This window comes from Euprymna scolopes, chromosome 43 (assembly GCF_053919585.1).
Source record: "Euprymna scolopes isolate OS-2025 chromosome 43, ASM5391958v1, whole genome shotgun sequence".
In the NCBI taxonomy this organism is placed as follows: domain Eukaryota; kingdom Metazoa; phylum Mollusca; class Cephalopoda; order Sepiida; family Sepiolidae; genus Euprymna; species Euprymna scolopes.
Genome location: NC_136524.1, coordinates 13,937,434 through 13,957,671, shown reverse-complemented (window position 1 = coordinate 13,957,671; position 20,238 = coordinate 13,937,434). Strand labels below are relative to the sequence as shown.

The 20,238-nt window shown below is 32.6% G+C and overlaps 1 protein-coding gene across 2 annotated transcripts; it reads left to right on the top strand.

Annotated features, from left to right (window-relative positions):
• Positions 1 to 602: 602 nt before the first annotated feature.
• LOC145268200 (electron transfer flavoprotein beta subunit lysine methyltransferase-like) lies at positions 603 to 18,714 on the top strand. 2 transcript variants are annotated; one of them, XM_080123462.1, is made up of 3 exons: positions 603 to 1,031; positions 15,143 to 15,273; positions 18,345 to 18,714. In XM_080123462.1, exons 1-3 carry the CDS (start codon positions 760 to 762, stop codon positions 18,674 to 18,676), a joined length of 735 nt encoding a protein of 244 aa, XP_079979588.1. In that variant the 5' UTR covers positions 603 to 759; the 3' UTR covers positions 18,677 to 18,714. The 2 variants fall into 2 exon arrangements, with proteins under 2 accessions (XP_079979588.1, XP_079979589.1); XM_080123463.1 differs by lacking the exon at positions 603 to 1,031 and adding an exon at positions 12,776 to 14,778.
• Positions 18,715 to 20,238: the final 1,524 nt, after the last annotated feature.

The window sequence follows — 20,238 nt, the reverse complement described above, 5'->3', positions numbered from 1 at the left end:
TAACGAGAGAATCGGCCGCTATCTTGAATTTTCCAATACATCGGTAAACACTGCATGTTTTTCGAGCTGAATAAACATGTTAAATGGAATAAAAACACGAAAATTATATCCAGTTTGGTAGAAAAGTAACTTATCTTGCCTTTGATAACATTTATTTGTTATATATTTGTTTTTTGACAACTTTTTCGAATCCATGTGTACAGTAATACAAACACGAAAATGATATTTAAAAAAGAAAAGAAAAAGTCGATAAAACTGACACATAAACAGTAAAACAAAAAGTCGATAAAAGTGATTAAAAGTGAGATATTATTAATAAATGTGTAGTAATGTCTTTTCTTTCAATATTCATAAACAGTAAAACAAAGTCGATAAAAATTCATGATCGTTTAGTTACTATGGCAACTAAGGGAGAAATCAGTGTTTTTTTAGGGTGTTACTGTTCGGCTGGGAACTCTAATCGCGACCAGTACCAAGAAAATATTTATAGAAATGTAAAAATAAAAGTTTTTTTTTTTATTGTTATTGTTTCATGATAAAACAAGAAGTAGTTCTCTATGGTCTCGTTTTTCGTTTCATGTTTAGTGATTTCCATTCCATATTTAGGTAAACCGAGTCCATTTCCGGCGTTTTAACTTCGTGTGCTGAATTGTTGGATATAATCGGTCTACATAGTTTCAGGGAACCAATCGTAAATCTCTGATGTCACAAATGTTTAAAAAAAATAGTTTTTATTAAAGCCTAAAAATAAATGTCTGCATGGAAATGTTTTCAATTTCAAGATCACTTTCAACAAAAATGAATTTTGTTGTAGATGTACTTGAAAAAATCTTACCGCGATTTTATAATAATAATAATAATGTTCGACGGATTATAGAACACACAGAGGTTACTCGAAATCACCTAACTCCAGAAATCTGTTTAAGGCTTATTACACCGAACTGTAGACTATGGCATTCTACAGAGGAATGTTCTCTCTTTACGAACCCTTTTTGGGGGTTTTATTGGCCAGGTGGGCAGGCTTTAGCAAGGTGAGATTTGTGTTTTGATTCTTTTTCAAGATCTCATCTGTCCTCGTTTTGACAAATGCTTTTAAAAAAGTTTTCTGGGTGGACGAAAAAAAAAAAATCCCTCCTATATATAAAAAAAAATATTATTCTGTCTGATATATATCGCATGTTCTTTTCAAGCAGAATTTTTTTTTTTTTTCGTCCAGCCGACAGGACTGCAGAAATTAACTGTTGAAAAATCTTTTTCAACACGAGGGTGCTGCTCCTGCTGCTGATCACGAAGAAAGCAAAAAAAGCGGAAAAAAATATGAAGTGTCTTCATTTATAAAAATATTTGTAACCGAAGCTTTATTGTTGTTTATATTTGTTAGATTTAGACACAGGGTAGGTTTTTAATGTGGGAAAACTTCAACTCTCTAGAAATGGATGCTCTAGATTGGAATAAATATGAAAATTGCCTCAGTCTACAAGAATTTCTAGCCCTCTTTCAGTTTACATAAACCAAAATAGGAAGGAAATATTTTGACATATTCGGGTGGGTACCGGGAAAACTCGTCCCGGGAAAACTCGTCTCGGGAAAACTCGTCCCCTTTCGCTAGGTAGGAAAACTGGTCCCTTATTGAATAAATATCGATTGAAAACACATTTTATTATCGTTCTTGAAGGAGATATTGTTTTTTTTTAAAATAAACTATAGCCCCCCCCCCATGATATTTTTAAAAAATATTTTTACTTTTTAATGTTTTTTTTTTTTTTTTTTTTTTTTTTAAATAAAATCGATTTTCTAAGTGTCTGTTTTCTACCTAACTGGCTAAGTTCTTAGTGGTTTCACTTATTTTAAAGCGTTTATTATGTTCATACAAAGTTAATTACATATTTTTTTTTTTGTTCTTATTTTAACAATGTTTTTGGAGTCATAAAAACAAAACCAAAACATTAAAAAAAACAGGGAGCGATTTGATTCTTCGTTACTTTTTTGTTAACAACAAAAAAAAAAAACCATCATAATTATATGATGGGTTTTTTTTTTTTTTGTTAATTTTTGTTTTCTCTCATACCAAATGCATTCATGCGTTATTTAAAATTATAATTTTATCAATTATCAACATTTATTGTCGTCCTGTCAAATTTTGCAAAAATTAACTAATAAATTAAAAGCGAAATATTTTTTTGGCGCGAGAGATGCCATGTCCCATGTGCTAACAATCTCTCGTTAACTCATTTTTAATTTTTTTAATTTTTACTTCAAAATTCTAAAATCAATCATTAAGAGAAAAAGTAATCACTAAATAAATTTATTAATCAATTTTATTGAAAACTCCGCTATTGTTTATCAAGAATCTTTTTAATTTCATTTTTTGTTGGTTGTTTTTCGGAGGAAGATATAGTTTTTACTCCCCCCCTCTCAAAATTATATTTTAAAAAATATTAAAATTTATTATTTTCTTTTTAAAACCAAATCTCCCTCAGTAATTTCTTTAATTTTCTATTTTTTAGCGATTATCAAGACCTCTAAGATGTGATATACCGGACATTATTTCTCGTTCTCACGTAACACTCGACATGTTTTTTGTTTGTTTTCTGTGTTTTTAACGATTCCAAATAAATTAAACAACATAGTCGGCAAGATAGAAAAATCGATTTTACCCTTTTATAATCAACAGTAAATAAGTAAATTCTTTTTATATTAATATAAAAAAATGCGGTCTCGTTTATGAACATAATAAACGCTTTAAAATAAGTGAAACCACTAAGAACTTAACCAGTTAGGTAGAAAACGGACACTTAGAAAATCGATTTTATTTTTAAAAAAAAAACAAAAAAAAAACATTAAACAAGTAAAAATATTTTTAAAAAATATTAGGTGGGGGGGGGCTATAGTCTATCTTTAAAAACAATATCTCCTTCAAGAACGATCATAAAATGTGTTTTCAATCGATATTTATTCAATAAGGGACCAGTTTTCCTACCTAGCGAAAGGGGTCGAGTTTTCCGGGGTCGAGTTTTCCGGAGACGAGTTTTCCCGAAACGAGTTTTCCTAAATTCATTTGGGTGTACACCGCCTGTAAAAATGCAATTTGATTGGTTATTGAAATTAACGTAATTATTGTAACAGAATTTAAAAAAATATATATATTATTGTTCAAAAATTTAATTATTTTTTAATTAACCATGTTGAATCTCCATTTGTTGGAATTTGTGTGGCGGAGAAGGAAATCGAGTCAGGTATTTCCTCGTATATTATCGTGTATCCAAGAACAATATCATTTGTAATAATATTTATTTGTGTGTTTCTGTATTTAATAAAAATCATTAAATAAAAAAATATTCTATTTTTTAATATTGTTTCAATTTAATTTTATTACGTCAATTTCAATATTGCTTTTACAATAATTACGTCAATTTCAATAGTCAATCAAATTAGTCTTACAGACGGTGTACCCCCAAAATATGTCCCAGTATTTTTCTCATATTTTCGTTTATTTAAACAGCAAGAGGGCCAACTATTTAAATATATTAAAAATATATTTATTTACAGAAACATGCAACAAAACAATAAATGTGTCGCTAAATATTGTTTTGACTTCTTAAACTTTTTTTTATCAATGTTTATTTATTTTTGGCAAACTAATTAGATATTTAAAAAATATATCTATTTACAGTATAATAACCACTATATATGGCCAGAACAAATCTTCAGCAGAGACATTTCATAGCAATCACCGTTTTCAACATGCACACATGTCTGAAGCACGCGCAATCTTACGACTTCATAATTTGCCTAACCGCACACATTGTGGGAAATTTATTCACTGAGTCCCGTGAAGGTTATCCCACGTGGTTCATGTTAATAAGCCTAGAAAAATCAGGACATGAAAAAATAAAGACAAGGAAATACTTTTAAGAATAAAAAAAATATTGACATTTTATTGAGGGAAAAAGAAAGCATAAGGGTTGGGGAAAGAAGGCAGCAAAGCTGCAAAGTTCAATTATTGAGAAAAAAGTTTATATGTTCAATTTACAAGAGAAAATACAGTTTATATGTTCAATTTACAAGAGAAAATACAGTTTATATGTTCAATTTACGAGAGAAAATACAGTTTATATGCTCAATTTACAAGAGAAAATACAGTTTATATGTTCACCAATTCGACTGCCAAAAAATGTCCTTATGGCAAGCACTAAAGGCTTAATTAACACTAGAGAGAGAGTACAGAAATAAGAGAAAATTAGAATAAGAGAACTTACTGCGTAAAACAATGATTTCGTTTTTTTTAACCTTTCTTTTTTTATCTTTATATGTATGTGTGTGAGTCCTTTTTTTTTACATATATATTTTCTTCACGCCACTCCAAATCGATCTGTCCTCACTTCAGTGACAGAATCCTTGAAAGTTCTTTTGAAAATAATCCTTGAATTTGAAAACTCAATGTTGTTTGGTAAAACCTTCGTTCGTCCTTCTTGTCAGATGAAATTCTCACTGGTTACAACATGGAAAGACATTTCGGTTTCCACATGCCGACATTTAATCGCATCTCGTGCGTCCAGTTTATAGATCAATTCTTCTTAGAATTGATTCTTTCTTTTCTTTTCGAGTCAACCAACTTGATTCGACTCTTACTGAAACTCATTATTCATTCCTATGAACAATGAAATAACTTTTACTATTTTTAAGACTTGAATGTCTGAGTAGGACCAGAGCTCGTAACTTGCGTGTTACCCTCGTGGAATCTCTGTCCAAAACTGACTTTCGCTCCGCTCTCTAGTGCACTTGTTGAATTTTCGCGGGAAAAAATATCTCTTAGTAGAACCAATTGTGGCGTGATTCTTTCAGCAGCAGCAGCAGCTCGTTAAAAAGACGTAAAGTTAAAGAAGGAAAGAAGGGAGGAAAGATAAAAGACAACGACGAAAAGAAGGAAGAAATTAAATTTCTGACAACATGCGATAAAGGAAGTACGTTACATTTCGCACGCAGTGATACAACAAATAGTTTGGAATGTTCTAGAAAACAGGTATATAAGCTTTTGAGTACGTAAATTAAACCAGTCCAGAATGCAATTATATGAATAAACATCATTGCTGCTCGACTTTGTCCTGTGGGACGTTAAATCACCAACATGACTTTTCGCGTGTCATGCACCTAAATTCTCAGCATGGAAAGTTACCATATCGAACGAGAATTAACTTTTTTCAACAAGTTATTTCAAACTGCTGTTTTCATATGTAATGAACACACACATACACGTCACTTAAGCAATTAATGATTTTCTTTTCCCTCCAGAAAATAACCACGTGTGTCCCTTTGTTCATGAAAATCTGTAATCATAAACATTTTACCTTTACTACAGAACACTTATTAGCAAAGACTGTCTAATGTACATTTGTGGCAAAATCCCTTAATGTTAGAATGATCTGAATTACTGTTTCTTAAACAGGTTAATAAATGTTATTATTTCTTCGATCGTACAATAATCTAGAGTCTTTTGTTGAATGTTGTTATTTTTCCGAAGTCATTCACGTCTTTTTATTTTATATAGGTGGGGATGTGATTTGGTGAAAGCCTTCTGTAAACCGGAGATCTCATTAAATTTACCTTTAGCAGTTCCGGTGATACTTTACTACTTTCGACTTCTAGAGATTCCTGCATCTGTAACCTTGGTCTTAAAAATTGATAGATCTCGATTATGAATTGGTGAACACTGACTCACACCCCAAATATCCTATAACAGAAACATGAAAAAAATGAATGAATGTAAAAAACGTAACTATATTTGAAAAAAAATGCAAATATGTTTGACAAAAGAAATAAACATTAATTGATAAAAAATTTACAAATAATTTTATTAGAATTCAAAACAATATTTAACACTTCTATAAATAAATATATTTTCAAAATATCTAGATAAATAAAACAAACACTTTTTTTAAGCTGAGACAAAATGCAACACATTCATTGTTTTTTGTGAATAAATATATATTTTTTTAATATCTAAACAGTTTACCAAAATATATAACATACTTCAATAAAGAGAGTTATTTTTAAAAAATATGGGATGTAAAATTACTTAATAAATAAGTAAGCAATTTTGGAGAAAAGTGGGGGTGTTGTTTCCATTTTGTGCTTTCACCTTAATTGAGAAATGCGGTCAATATGTAACAAGGGGTGAATCTTACTTCACTCTGGAGTCAAATTAAAAGTCATCTGAACAGCAGATGAAAGCCGCCAAAAAACACAAGCATGAGCAGGCAACATTTTTGATCTTAGTATTTTGGGATGCGCAAGGTATTTTGTTAAATGATTATCTTGAGAAGAGAAGAATCATTAATAGTGAATATTATATAACACTATATGAAATTTGAAGGAAGAAATCGCCTATAAACAGCCATATTAAAAACAATACTCTGTAAGTAAATTGCCCTTTGAATTGTTTTTGATTTCTACACAGTAATGAGGGCAAAGTTGCCTTTGATGGATTGAGTAAAGGATTCCGCTTGAAATCCCATACAGATTCCTGAGTTTGACAGAAATAAAATACACCTGAAAAATATTCGCTGCAAAAATTGTGAGAATGACACCGAAGATGAGAACAGTAGTTGGAATAATACAAATTATTCTTTGTTATAAACATGCAGTTTCTTGCAAACTTATTTGTGGCCTGCACAGACAGCTTTAAAAAATACAATGTTGGAAAAATAGGGAGAATTTTTTATATATTTTTTCCTGTTTACTAAGATGATCTCCAACTTCTTGCTGGATAGATCTATTTGTACCTCCATGTTCCAGACGATTTTGTGCTTTTTGCTTTTAATAATCGATAGTATTACTTAAACTCTGGGTGACAACAAGTCTCTCAAGATTTCCAATATGTTCCACCTATTTCGAAAACCGTTGCACATGACTTTGTGTTATTGCAACAGCCATTTACTATTAATTTCATGCTATTAACAATCATTGGTCTTCACTGGGATTTAAATGACATTATTTCTCTTTACATTTTTTCAGTGGAAGTCTGATTAGTGCTCTCTCTCTCACCTTGGTTTTTCCATCGTGCTTGAAAGAAAAAAAACGTAATTCTTTGCTCCATACAAAGTGTGGAGCCGAGAATTATTCTTTTTTCATTTCTATATTTGTAATTTAATTTTTTTTTTTCAATTCATTTATTATTGATATTTATTAATATAAAATAGGTTTAGCAGTTTCAGTTCCCTTGGGTTGTTTTTATTTCTGTTGCAGTTTCCTTGTGGCTGGTTATTGTTCATATTTTTCTGGGGGTTGGTTGCTACATTCCAGAATTTTTGCGAAGATTTCATCTGTTTTTATGTTGTCCATTGTAGAATCTCAGTCTTTCCTTTGATTCCAATTTCTTCTATTCTTTTTTTTTTTTCAGTTGAGACTGATTTTAGTACTCCTCCCATTACTGTATTTACTTTGTCATGCTCCATATTTCTTTCAGTTCTCTGGTAAATTCTATGCATTGGTTTCATTTTTCTATCTCTTTATTCTTCACCCAATGGTGAATTGGACCAGCAAAATCTATGATTTGGTAGATTTTCCTTGTTAACTAAGATGATGTCCAATCTTCTTGCTGGATGAGATTATCTGTTTGTACCTCCATGTTCCAGATGATTTTGTGGCTTTTGCTTTCCAGGACTATCTCTGGTTTATATCTGTACCACTTGTCTGCATGTTCAAAATGCAGTCGTTTATATAGTTACCAATGTACTGATGTACTGCTTTCATCACACAACCGTCTGTTCTAATATTATTATCACCATTATTTGTACTCACTAGGAGTTCTCACACATTTAAGAGATTATTCACTGATAATTACAAAATGTTACAATCAAATGAAAAAAAAATTTAATGATAATTAGATATATCAAACTTTTACTTTTTTTAATGTTTTCATTTTTATCGAATAAATTAGTTAAATAACATTTAGAGACACTAAATTCATTCATATTTATTATGAATTCATGCATATCAATAATCAAACTAAAAATTTGTTTACTTTGAGAATGTAATCATATAGTCATTTTTTTTATTTCAATAAAACGTTGGATGGACAGCTAATAGTTGCTTTCAGTTTTGAATTTCTTTTCAAAAGAAACATTAAACTCCTTTTAAGTTATGCATTTACAATTTAATTGTAATTGTTAAATGTTCATACTTAATTGTAAATTATCTTTCATTGGATATATTTTGTAAATAAGTGTTCAAAAAATATCAAATTCTTTGATGTCTAACTGAATTTAATGTTTCAATGCTATAATATATTGAGACTACGTGTATCAAGTTGACAGAAAAGTAGGAGCATGGGGGATACAAATTCACATAAACAGGGGTTCACAAAAATCTTGAATTGAAGACACTCACAACAAGAATATGGCTGAGAAAAATTGCAGAGAGCAGGCATGTTAACCATGTGGCTTATGGGCTGCATGCGGTTCATTATAAACTTATTTGTGGCTTGCATAAACAGCAACTTTGAAGATGTTGTGAGGAGGAGAAACATTGATGTTCCTTCTCCCCGCTACTTAGAATGTCGGAAAAATAGTGAGAATTTCTTATTTATCCTCGCTTTAGGAAAGTTTATTTTGACATTGAATCCACTGATCATGACTTGCCATTTGTTTACTAATTAGTCGTGGTGATGATTATGGCATTCACTCTAGGTCTGTTGGACAAGTTCACAATGTCTCAAACACTGCCTGACTGGGCACGACAATTCAAGGCTACTTCTATTAACTGCAAGCCGTTCGTGGTTTCAGCGATGGATCTTGTAAAAGTGAAGGCCAAGAATGAGTTCAGCATCCTGAGCCAGATTTTGAGTTGGCCACCGTAGCATTTGTTCCAGCCTGGTGGTGATGCTGGGTCAATAACTTTACTTTATAGATGAAATCACCTGGGTATCATTGAAAGGTGTGGCCAAACCAGCGATGGTCTCTGGCAAGGAGAGATTTTTGGAGGGAGTGGATCTTACAGTAAGCGTTTTTCACTGTTAAAGATAAATTGTTGCCAGTGGACACAGAGAATGCGTCAGATTTAGGCAGTGATAGTTAAATACCTTCTGTTTACATAAGTCGCTTGCCCACATAGGTTAAGACTCACAGCTATAAAGGAAAATGGTGTGGATCAGGGCTTTATAGATCCTGACTTTGGTGTACAGCCTTATTTTTTTTTTTTTTTTTTATATAAAGGAGTCACCACATATGAAGGCCTGGAGGCCACTCGAGAATAAAGGTTAATGAGTGTATGGAAGTCAATCAGAAAATATTGTAGTAATCGTTGGTAGTGGAAATTTGGTAAATTGGATTATTTAAGGGAACTGCTCATCAAGAACTTGTTTATGTTGAACTTGAAGACGACTATATTGTAGTCAATTGGAAAGCAGAAAAATGGAACAGAGTTCCACAGGCATGTAGTTCTAAGAAAGAAGCTTTGTTCATGGAATCTACGTTTAGGTACAGATAAAGAGTGGGGGAAATTGTTGATAGTGGTTTCAGCTAGACGAGTGTTTTTCGTAAAAGTCAAGCAAGGGGAGAGACGAGCACTTGCCATGAAAATAATGATAAAGTAGAGACAGGCTTGCAGCATCTCTCTTCTGTGAGAAAGAGGTTGCAGAAAAGAGAAAAGGGAACTAGGCTATGAAGTCTTTAAAATTTCAAACACAAGTGTTCTTCAGTTCTTTTTATGAGGCAACTTCAAGATAGAGAACTGTCGACATTCAGCAAATACTTTTACTATGAGAGTTAATAACATTCACAGACAGCACTTATCAAGATTATATTTCCTTCTGCTTATGTTATGGTTTTATATTCTTAAAGCGATTTCTTTACATCAATCTTTTAACTCCTTGTTTCTGTCTGTATGCCTTTTAAAAAGAACTGTCAGTGTTATATCTTGAGGGGTCCTTGGGGAGGAAGAAGACAGAATATAAGTTGTCAAGTTTAAAAATGACATATACTAACCGAATAGACATTTTTCATGAAAGTATCGATTAGCATGGTGGAAACTATATAGAATTTGTTTACAATCAATGCAAATGCATCTAAAAAAAATGTCTTAAAAATGCATCTAAAAAAAATGTCTTAAAAATGCATCTAAAAAAAGTCTTAAAAATGCATCTAAAAAAAATGTCTTAAAAATGCATGTAAAAAAAATGTCTTAAAACTGCATCTAAAAAAAATGTCTTAAAAATGCATCTAAAAAAAATGTCTTAAAAATGCATGTAAAAAAAAAAACGTCTTAAAACTGCATGTAAAAATATTTCTTAAAACTGCATGAAAAAAAAAAGTCTTAAAAATGTATGTAAAAAAAAAGGTCTTAAAAATGCATGCAAAAAAAGTCTTAAAAATGCATATAAAAAGTCTTAAAAATGCATATAAAAAGTCTTAAAAATGCATGTAAAAAAAGGTCTTAAAAATGCATGTAAAAAAGTCTTAAAACTACATGTAAAAAAGGTCTTAAAAATGCATGTAAATAAAAGTCTTAAAAATGCATGTAAAAAAAGTCTTAAAAATACATGTAAATAAAAGTCTTAAAACTGCATGTAAAAAAGGTCTTAAAACTGCATGTAAAAAAGGTCTTAAAACTGCATGTAAAAAAAAGTCTTAAAAATGCATGTAAATAAAAGTCTTAAAACTGCATGTAAAAAAAAGTCTTAAAAATAGCCAGTGATAGGATTCCTCTCTCTCTCTCTCTCTGCCAGACTAATGTATTTGAGGTAATAAAATAAACGTGTATTATGAGTACAAACATTTTCAGATTAACTATTCATCTATATATATATAAAGTAGTAGTGTTCGTGTGTGTGCCTACAACTCTCTTACAGCCCACACCATTGAACCGATCATAACCAAACCTGACATCATGATGATCCCCCACCTCGAGATGGTCCACACACTTTTCAAGATCTATGTATACATACTCTCCTACAACCCACACTACTGGACCAATCATGATCACAGAGCTGTGATCGAAGTCAAGAGAAGGTGATGCAAGCATTGTTGATATGGTTAAGGATGTCTTCTTCCCCTTGACTTGTTGCAGTGATGATGGAACTAAGATATTTGAACCGATTGACCTTTCCAAGGTTTCTGTGTAAAGAACCACCAGTTGTTTTTTTTATTTCGAAAGAGATCTGCCATAAGTAACTTTGTCTAATTTGCATTTATATTCATGTTGATCTTTGAAGCATAAGATTGCATCTTGTCTATGGCTGATTGAATTTCAGCCTGGTATATGAAAGATTGTTATCAACAAGTGTCAAACCTCAGGACAAAACATAAAAAATGTTTGAACACTTGTCCATTTCTAACTATTGTAATTTATGTGCATTGGATTTGTTGCTGGTTCATCCGGACAGAATTGAACCATTAATTTAAATTTTCATTATATTAAAATAAAGAACACGTTTATATCATACTAATTTCTTTTGTTATATTATTCTGTTAAACCATATTTACGATTGTACTTGCAGTTTTGAATACGATCAAACTATTGAATGTTTTTAAATTAAAAGAAAAACGTTTTGCAATAATTTTTATTTAATGACTCCAATTATAATTGTAGGAGTGTGGCGCTTATGACAACACAAACTGGTCCTTTAGCTTGACATGTCTGTTTTGTAACATTATTATTCTTATGCTTGTGTACATCCTTATATACATCTGTTTATTATTATCTCTTCTCTTTACACTTCCATTGGGCAGTACTCAATGAATATCTCCATGAATAATTCAACACTACAGACTAAATTTTCATATGCTTTCTAGAAAGGGTACCCGATATTGCTCAGTATTAAAATGCAACATAACTTCTATCCCTTTATCTTTTTTCCTCCCTCTTCCCTCTCATCTACTTTGCCCAGCCTATTCACCTTTCTGAACATACACACCTGGCAGTCACTTTGCCTTAACAGATGCTAGCTATCTCAGTGTTCATCACCACCTATTGTAATTGTTGTATGTATTGTCATTGATACCCAAACTACATCCATGGGTCTGAAGGTGACTTTTCAGGCAAGCTGACGACTTGCGTGGTCTGACACATATGTGGCAGACAAATTCAAGTGATGAAATGGGGTTCATTGAATTTTTTTATGCAGTAATCTGTTTATGCTTCTGTAATCCAACTAATTTTTTGCATTTATTCAAACAGACCACACACAAGTTTCTTCCAATTGGAGTGGAAGGTTTCTGCTTCCTTTGTCTACAGCATGTGATTTTTTTGTGGTTGATGTGAGCATCTTTCAAGAGAAATATCCAATCACATTTCCAACTTCATTAGGTAAAATTGACATATTACCTTTCCTGAGATTTCTCTTGAACTCAGCATGTCTAAATTTTTCCTTTTCAAAAACTCCAGTACCATTTCCATCTAGCTTTATCCATTAGGCCAACAATCAAGCTAGTGTTTTCCAGTTCTAAATAGGTGTCTCTTTATGCAATCCTTTAAACACCTCATGGAACTGTGTTGAGGACGTTTCCCAGTCTTAAGCTCACTGTAAAACATGGCGTTGTGGGCCTGTCAGACTTAGCGGTAAAAATCTTGTTTCATAAACATATTTTTATTATAAAAGTTCAAATAAAGACTATTTTTATTTTCTTTGACTTCAATAAATCCCTTCTTTCTCTGGCAGGCCCATAGCAATTGTTATGGGACTTTGCTTGAAGAAAGCCTGATTTTTTTAATTTAATTATTTTTAGTGTACAATCATTTATATCGGTGAGAAACAGTTCACTGATGATGTCAAACACAATAGGGGTGTAAGCAACTGTCAAGGAACTTTGCTTGAAGAAAACTGCTCCCTCTGTAGAATCACCTTATGCACCTTATAGTTTCTTTCAACTACCGTTGTTTTTAAGATTGTCATTTGTTCATGTTTCATGACTTTTTAATCTCCCAATCTGATTACAATCAAACCAATCACAGCATACAGGCATCTTCAAACTGAGAATCTCTACTCCAGAAGTATATATCAGGTTGACAAGAGAGTTCTTTTCATTTTTAACAATTCAGATGAACATATCTCAGCTCAAACAAAAATTATTGATCGAAATAAGCACCATCAGAATCAACACACTTTTGCCAACGCAACAAGTGTATTTATGCAAGCAACATAAAAATCTTGCATTCTGGTGGTGATGAAGTCACTGAAGGCATTTTTGATATCGCTTAGGTTTTTTAAGTATTTCTCACGTAGAAAGTTGTCAAGATGCTTGAAAAAGTTGTAGTCGGTAGGTGAGAGGTCTGGAAAGTATAGCGGCTGAGGCAGAGTTTCATAGTCCAATTTGTTCAACTTCTGTAAGGTCGATTCAGCAATGTATGATTGGGCATTGTCAAGGAGGAGAATTAGGACTTTTCTGTTAACTAATGCTGTGTGTTGTCAAGTTTCTGATACATATTGTGATTAGATTCCAAAGACCTTCCTAGATTGAAGTTGCTTTGTGTGAATGATGAATTGGTAAGCATCTATTAGTATTAACTATTAATTCTATGCTAGATTAAAACATTAATTATGATCTTTTGAGATTGCAGTTGAAAATAAATGCTTTTAACCTGCTGAAAACCATTGTGTCAGCTTTGATTTGTGGACAGTTGTTGCTTTGATGTTTTGAAAACATGCTATGATGCATCTTTATAAATAACTTCTGATTTTGTGTCTATAGCAAAATGAATTTTGGGTTTGAGTGGAAACAACAAGACCGTACAGTTGCAACGTATCTCAATAAGAAAAAAAAAATGTTCAATTTTCAAGTTAAATGGTGAGTTAATGCAGAAAGAACAAGACTTCATTTTTGTATCAGAGTTCAAACTGTACAGAACACAAAAAATAAAATTTCCATTTTCTAATAGTGCCACATATTTTTTTGAAACTTGATATTTGAAACACCCACATTTCGATAAACCTACAATAATTGAGTTAATTTTTAGAGGTTTTTAGGGCAGTTTTTTAATTCCTTGTGCAAAAAAAAAAAAAATTCTTAATGTTCTAGTTAATCTTGATTTCATTTTATGCACAGAATATATAATTACCTTAAATCTTAAAAATGTAATATTTTGGAAACCACTTGGAGTTTCAAGCTCAACTTTTCAGAATTGTCTGGTTTTTATGATACCATTAACTGAGCAAAGTCTGAAGAAAATCTGAGAGATATGAGTGACACAGTCTAGGTGATTAGGTGATTTAACAAGAAATTACCCCTAAGTGTAATGAAATGAGTTATCCATCTGTCTGACTTTCTTTTGTGCACATGCAAGTAATCTGCTCCTCTAATTCTTTTTGGCTGTTCGTCTCTTTTCAATAAACGTTTATATAAATTAAGATTAATATCTAAATGGTTTTCTCAGCACACGGTTCAGAACGAACCTAGGTTTTCAGATGGTTTATAATGGTTTATACATACATTGGCAAGTGAAAGTGTGACATTGGTATATGATATTTTACTTTTTATAAATTGAGCTATTGTTTCCTTAGAATTAAATGACATTCGAGTTATCTCTCTTCATTCATGTTTTCAACTTTAAAAAAAATGCGCTCTCCTGCCTGAAAGTAAGAAAACTTATTCTCAAATTAAGACTGCTATGGCATTACATCTGACAGAAGTGAAGAAGAAGAAGAAGAAAAACAATTCTCTTTTTGGATGATCCTTCAAGGACATGAGACATGATCAATTGGCAGCTATCTTGTTATAGCAGATGTATTTGACTTCCTTTTCTGATGGCAGTTGCACAGACCCCCCCCCTGAACAATCAACAAATGTAAGTCATTATTGATGTATCTTCATAATCTATGATTCTAGCAGCCAGCAGCACACATGTATTCCATATTGCATTGCATGTATTCTTATGATTTTACCTTTCTTTGCATATTATATTAAGTACCTCTTTACACGTCTTTACGTTTGTTAACGACAAATGGCTTATGTGAGAAAAAATTCATATTTAAATGAAAATATTTTCTTCACTATTGTCCTTTCTTTTTCTCGACACCTACACAAACTCACAAGCATCTGTACAAGAAAGATATATTTTAATTAAAACCATGAAAATATTTCTTAGGTTTACACTTAGTTTTCCATTAAAAAATACCAAGATATTGTTTTTCCTTTTATTTCTTTGCTAGGTTTCTACTGGATAACAGACATTATGTTGTAAATAAATCTATATTGGATATTGGAAGTGGTTGTGGAGCCTTAGCTATTGTTAGCAAGAAATTAGACGCTAGTCATGCCATAGCTAATGATATTGATCCAGGTATGTTTATTAAATAAACTTTTCTTTTTTTTTTCTCTTTACAATGTTTTCTTTTATTTCTTTTTTTACTAATGAGTCATCACTTATATTAGACTCACTTTTTCTGGTAGCAGTTACCCATATTCCCAGAACAATCAACAAATGTAAGTTGTATTTATGTATGCATTATTAATTGGTAACACATTTTAACTCAAAAGCCAATAAGAAATATGAGTTAATGAAATAGGTGGATCTTTTTTTTATGGGAGTCATTCCAGATCAGGTATGAAGCCACTTGATGCAAGGAACTAAAAAGAATGAAAACTGATTATCGCAAACACAGAATATGCCTATTTACCTTAGATTTAAAAAGACCAAAGTTATAAATAGGAGGAAAACAATCATCAGAAAAAAATTTCCACAAGCCTGCAGTTCTTGGAAATAAACTACTGGAATAGGAAGCTGCATTGCCCAGCTGCTATACTGAGGATATTGACCACTAAAAGAACAGAATCGTCTCAAAAAAGAAGTATGTGACAACCTACCCACCAGATATTTTGGCAAAAGAGATATGAAGAAAAGCTATTCTTTGGATATTGAGTACTTTTTCTTGCCTGTGCGCTGGACCCCCCCCCCCCAAAAAAAAAAAATAATAATTCAAAACAACTTTTCTTTCAATCAAAATAGCAGCGAGTGAAAAATAAAAATAAAATAAAATAAAATGAAATGAGCCTTGGTAGGCAGGCTCGAACATAAAACATGAAAGAGGGAAAGAAAGGAAAAGTTACGAGTAAACGCTTTTGCCTACAAGACCACGAGTGCTTATGATGTCATGATGTTGAAAATAAGCTTTTCAAACAGTTTTAGTTAATTATGCATGCATGATTTGCGAGAACAGCGACATGAAACCTGACCCCCTTCCAAAAAGTGGTCCAGTTGACTGCCACAGAATTAATCTTTTTTTCTAATTTTCACATATTATGCATCTGAGACATATGGGGACAGTTTATGACTAGCATTTACTAACATTGGATTTGAAGACAACCACGTTGTAGTCTGCATGAAAGCAAATCTGTGGAAATGAATTCCACAGATGGGAAGTTCTTGAATGGAAATTTCGTTTGATGTTAGGCATACAAGGAAGAAAAGAAAGTTCTTTGCAGTTGTAATAAAATTAGTTGTTGTTCCATAGAAATAATAATAGAAAGACTAGCAATGACACTTCCATGAGAAATGGTCTGTAGCGAAGAGATCATGACACACTAAATTTTAGAATCGATTTTATACTGTGCAAAACCCCCCACAAAAACACTGTCTAAGTGGTTCTTTACCAGGTATGGAAGCAGTATTAAAAGATTTAGGAGAGTAGAAAGGGATCTTGGTTTTACTTTCATCAACTTCATAACTCTCGCTTTCCTTATTTTGTCCTTTAGTCCTCACATTCCATGAGCGATGTAAGCTGGATCTTTCAAGTGGCTCATGATCATTTCGATGCATCAGCTATTTATTTTTTATTTTGTTTTTTTGACACGAGTGAATCCAGAAACAAGAAATCAAGATACTATTCTAGAGAGAGAGAGAGAGAGAAACATTAATAACCATTTTATCTATAAAAAAAAAATAAAAATATATATATATTGCTACAGACGGCCACCCCGACATTATATATTTTATCCTTATCTCTTAGCAATAGAATAAATATTAATATTTGTTTGAACTGAGCAAGAGTCCACAATTCATTCTTTTTGTTAAATCCTGATAATAAAGTAGGACTGAAGAGATGGGATTGTACAGTCAGATCTATTTCCTATTTACTTTCCTCCCCACGAAGACAGAGTTGAACACAAGATCGGTTTTGATGTGGGGAAATCCAGCTCCCCAGAGGAAGGCACCCTGGATGTGAACAAAAATGGAAATTACCTCAGTCATGAAAGCTTTCTCTTCCACTGAGCGAGGACAGAAAAAGTGAAGTATAGTGTCAGAACAGATACTACACTGTGTCCTGTCCCGAAAGCCAAAAGTCAGCTATCAGGTATTTCATCAGCCACAAAAAAGGATTTCATCAAATCTATTTTTAGACTGAGACTCGAACCAGAGAAAAAGGAAAGGGCAGGAGGGACCAAAAACCTCCTCCTTCCGCCACTTCTAGTAGGGACGATTCTCATTTCTTCGCCGCTTCAAGAAAGGCATGACACGCCTCCACACATGGGAACAGAGTCGGAAAAAAACATCTTGGAAACTAAAAATGAATAACGAAAGATATCATGAAAAGGACATGATAAAAAAAGAAAAAAAATGACCAACAAAAATTGTGAGTTTATTGTTTGAACTTTCTCATCTTTCTCTAAAAGACCTCCCTCTCAGACTGATTACATTATGAAGACGATATAACAAATAACATAAAAACAAACTGAAAATCAAGTTTGAATTGTGTCGTCTTCGTTGTTCTTCATATTTATTGTTCTCGACTCTTTGTTTATTTTTGCATCCCATTTGAATCATAAGTTCCTTGTTTCAACCTTTCTATAAGAAAGGAAATTCTATTCTATGGGACATCACGAGTCATATCCCTTCGTAGAACTTGTCCGCCTGAAATATTTTATAAAAGAAAACTCTTTTAAAAGATTCCCTCTCTCCCTTTTTTTTTTAGTTTTCATATCCCCTTTCTATTTTTTTTTTTTACCCCTGTTATGTAAGCACCCTCCATATCCCCAATCGGGGGAGGCATGCGTGACAATATATATATATATATATATATATGTGTGTATAAATAATACGAAGATGATTATTTTATATTAGATCCTATCATGATATGGAGATTATCAATATTGCGACCATTATTACAGAAAATTTTGAAATTATGAAAACGAAGAAAAATTATATGCTGGACAAATTTATTAAATCATCGTGTTTAAACAAGGAATTTATGTGTGTATGCATGTGGAGTGATGTTGCATATGCAAGAAAGGAAACTCTGAAATGCTCAAGGAGCAAAAAGTGTGACTAGCTGTAATAAAGCCAATTTTATATTTTATTTCATATAATGCTTTACAAACTTAAAAGATCTTAAACTATTTCTGCTTTATTTGCAGTTGCTATAACAGCGATAGAAATGAATGCATCCTTGAATGATGTTGTTGTGGAAACCAAAGTGAAAAATTTAATTGGGCAAGAGGTATCGGATCGTGATGTTATCCTCTTTGGGGACATGTTTTATGATGCTACTATTTCACATGAAATCTACAGTTGGCTGTCGTCATTGCCACGAGGAACAAGTATCTTAATTGGAGATCCTGGTCGCTCTGACTCTACCAATTTGGAGGAACTGAACTTTAAGAAACTTGCTGAGTATGATCTGCCTGCTTCTTGCAGATTAGAAAATGCCGGGTATATGATAGGCTCAGTTTGGCACAGAGTAATGTAAAGACTTGAAAGAATAAAAGACTAAATCTTCTACCTTTTTTCTCGATTTTAAAAGTTATTTTATTAGATTTTAAAAGTTAAACTCAAACAATATTTTACCATCAAAACAGCTCACCATTATTTAAATCTATAAAACAACATAATATTTTGAAATATTGTATATATAATATAGATGTAGTTGTAGTTTGTGTTCTTCTGTTGGCTATTGACACAACTGAGCTGGAGTTCCACTGCACCCAGGCTGTCCACTTCATACAGAGGTCCAGTTCACTAGACGATTGAGGTTGGGACTAGAGTAATCTGGTGTTGGTGGCTGGTCAGGTATCTTGTCCAGCCAGATGTCCAGTTCTTTTTTGAAAGTGTCGAGAGACACTCTTCTTATATTTCTTATTGCAACTGGAATACAGTCAAATGTTCTTGTGCAACTGTAGGTGAAGCTGTGGTGGATGAGGGACTTGATCCTCTGTGTAGTCCCAGGTGTGGTTTTATATATAGCAGAACCTTCCTTGCCATTGGTAGGTTCTTTCTACTATTGTTACGTTTGGGACCTTTCCTTCCAAGATTTTCCATATGTAGATGATAATATATCGTTCTCTTCAACGTTGTAGTGAATACGGTTGCAGCCCCTTCAGTCTCTCCCAGTAATTCATTTGGTCTACTCCACATATTTTGCTGGTGAATTTTCTCTGGGGTGCTTCTATTTTGCAGATTTCTGTTACTTTTTGTGGAGATCACAGCTGACAGCAGTATTCCAGCCTTGGGAAGACAAGGGATTTCCATAGTGTGAACATTCACTTTCTGTAGGTTTTCAGTATCTATCCTCTTAGTTATCTTGTGACCGCTCAATATGTTGAGTGAAGGTGACATCTTTGCTCATATAAACCTCTAGATCCTTCACTACTTCCTTTAATGTTATTTCTTGTTGGCCACACCTGTATCCAGATTTTTCCTTGAGAAGGTCGTTATTACCGTATTGTAGTAGTTCAAATTTGTCTCCGTTTAGAGCCATGTTGTTGTCATTAGCCTATTTTATAATTTTGTTGAGGTCTTGTAAAAGCCTTGAGTTATGTGGTGTGGAGATCTTTTTCATGATTTGTGTATCGTCAGTGAAAGATGCTACTATAGCGTGTTCCAGGTTATCTATGTTAGTAACCATTATAAGAAACAATAGAGGACCTAATACTGAACTTTGTGGTATGCCGCTGATGACCTTACTTGCCTCTAATAAGCTCTCTCGAATGGTTACTTTCTGAGTCCTGTCCAAGAGGAAGCTGTGTATCCATGTCCCAAGTTCTCCACAAATTCCGAGCAAGTGAATTTTATGCAGGAGTATACTGATGTCTACTTTGTCAAAAGCTTTTGAAAAATCTATATAGATTATGTTGACATTATCTCCATGTTGAATATCATGTAGGATGTTCTCATAGTGAGATAGTAGCTGTGACAAGCAGGAGTGGTCCTGTCAAAATTCATGTTGTCCTTTGTTGAATGTTTCTTTGTTTTCCAGAAAATCTACCATCTTGTGTTGCACTGTTCTTTCGACAATCTTGATGAACAATTGTT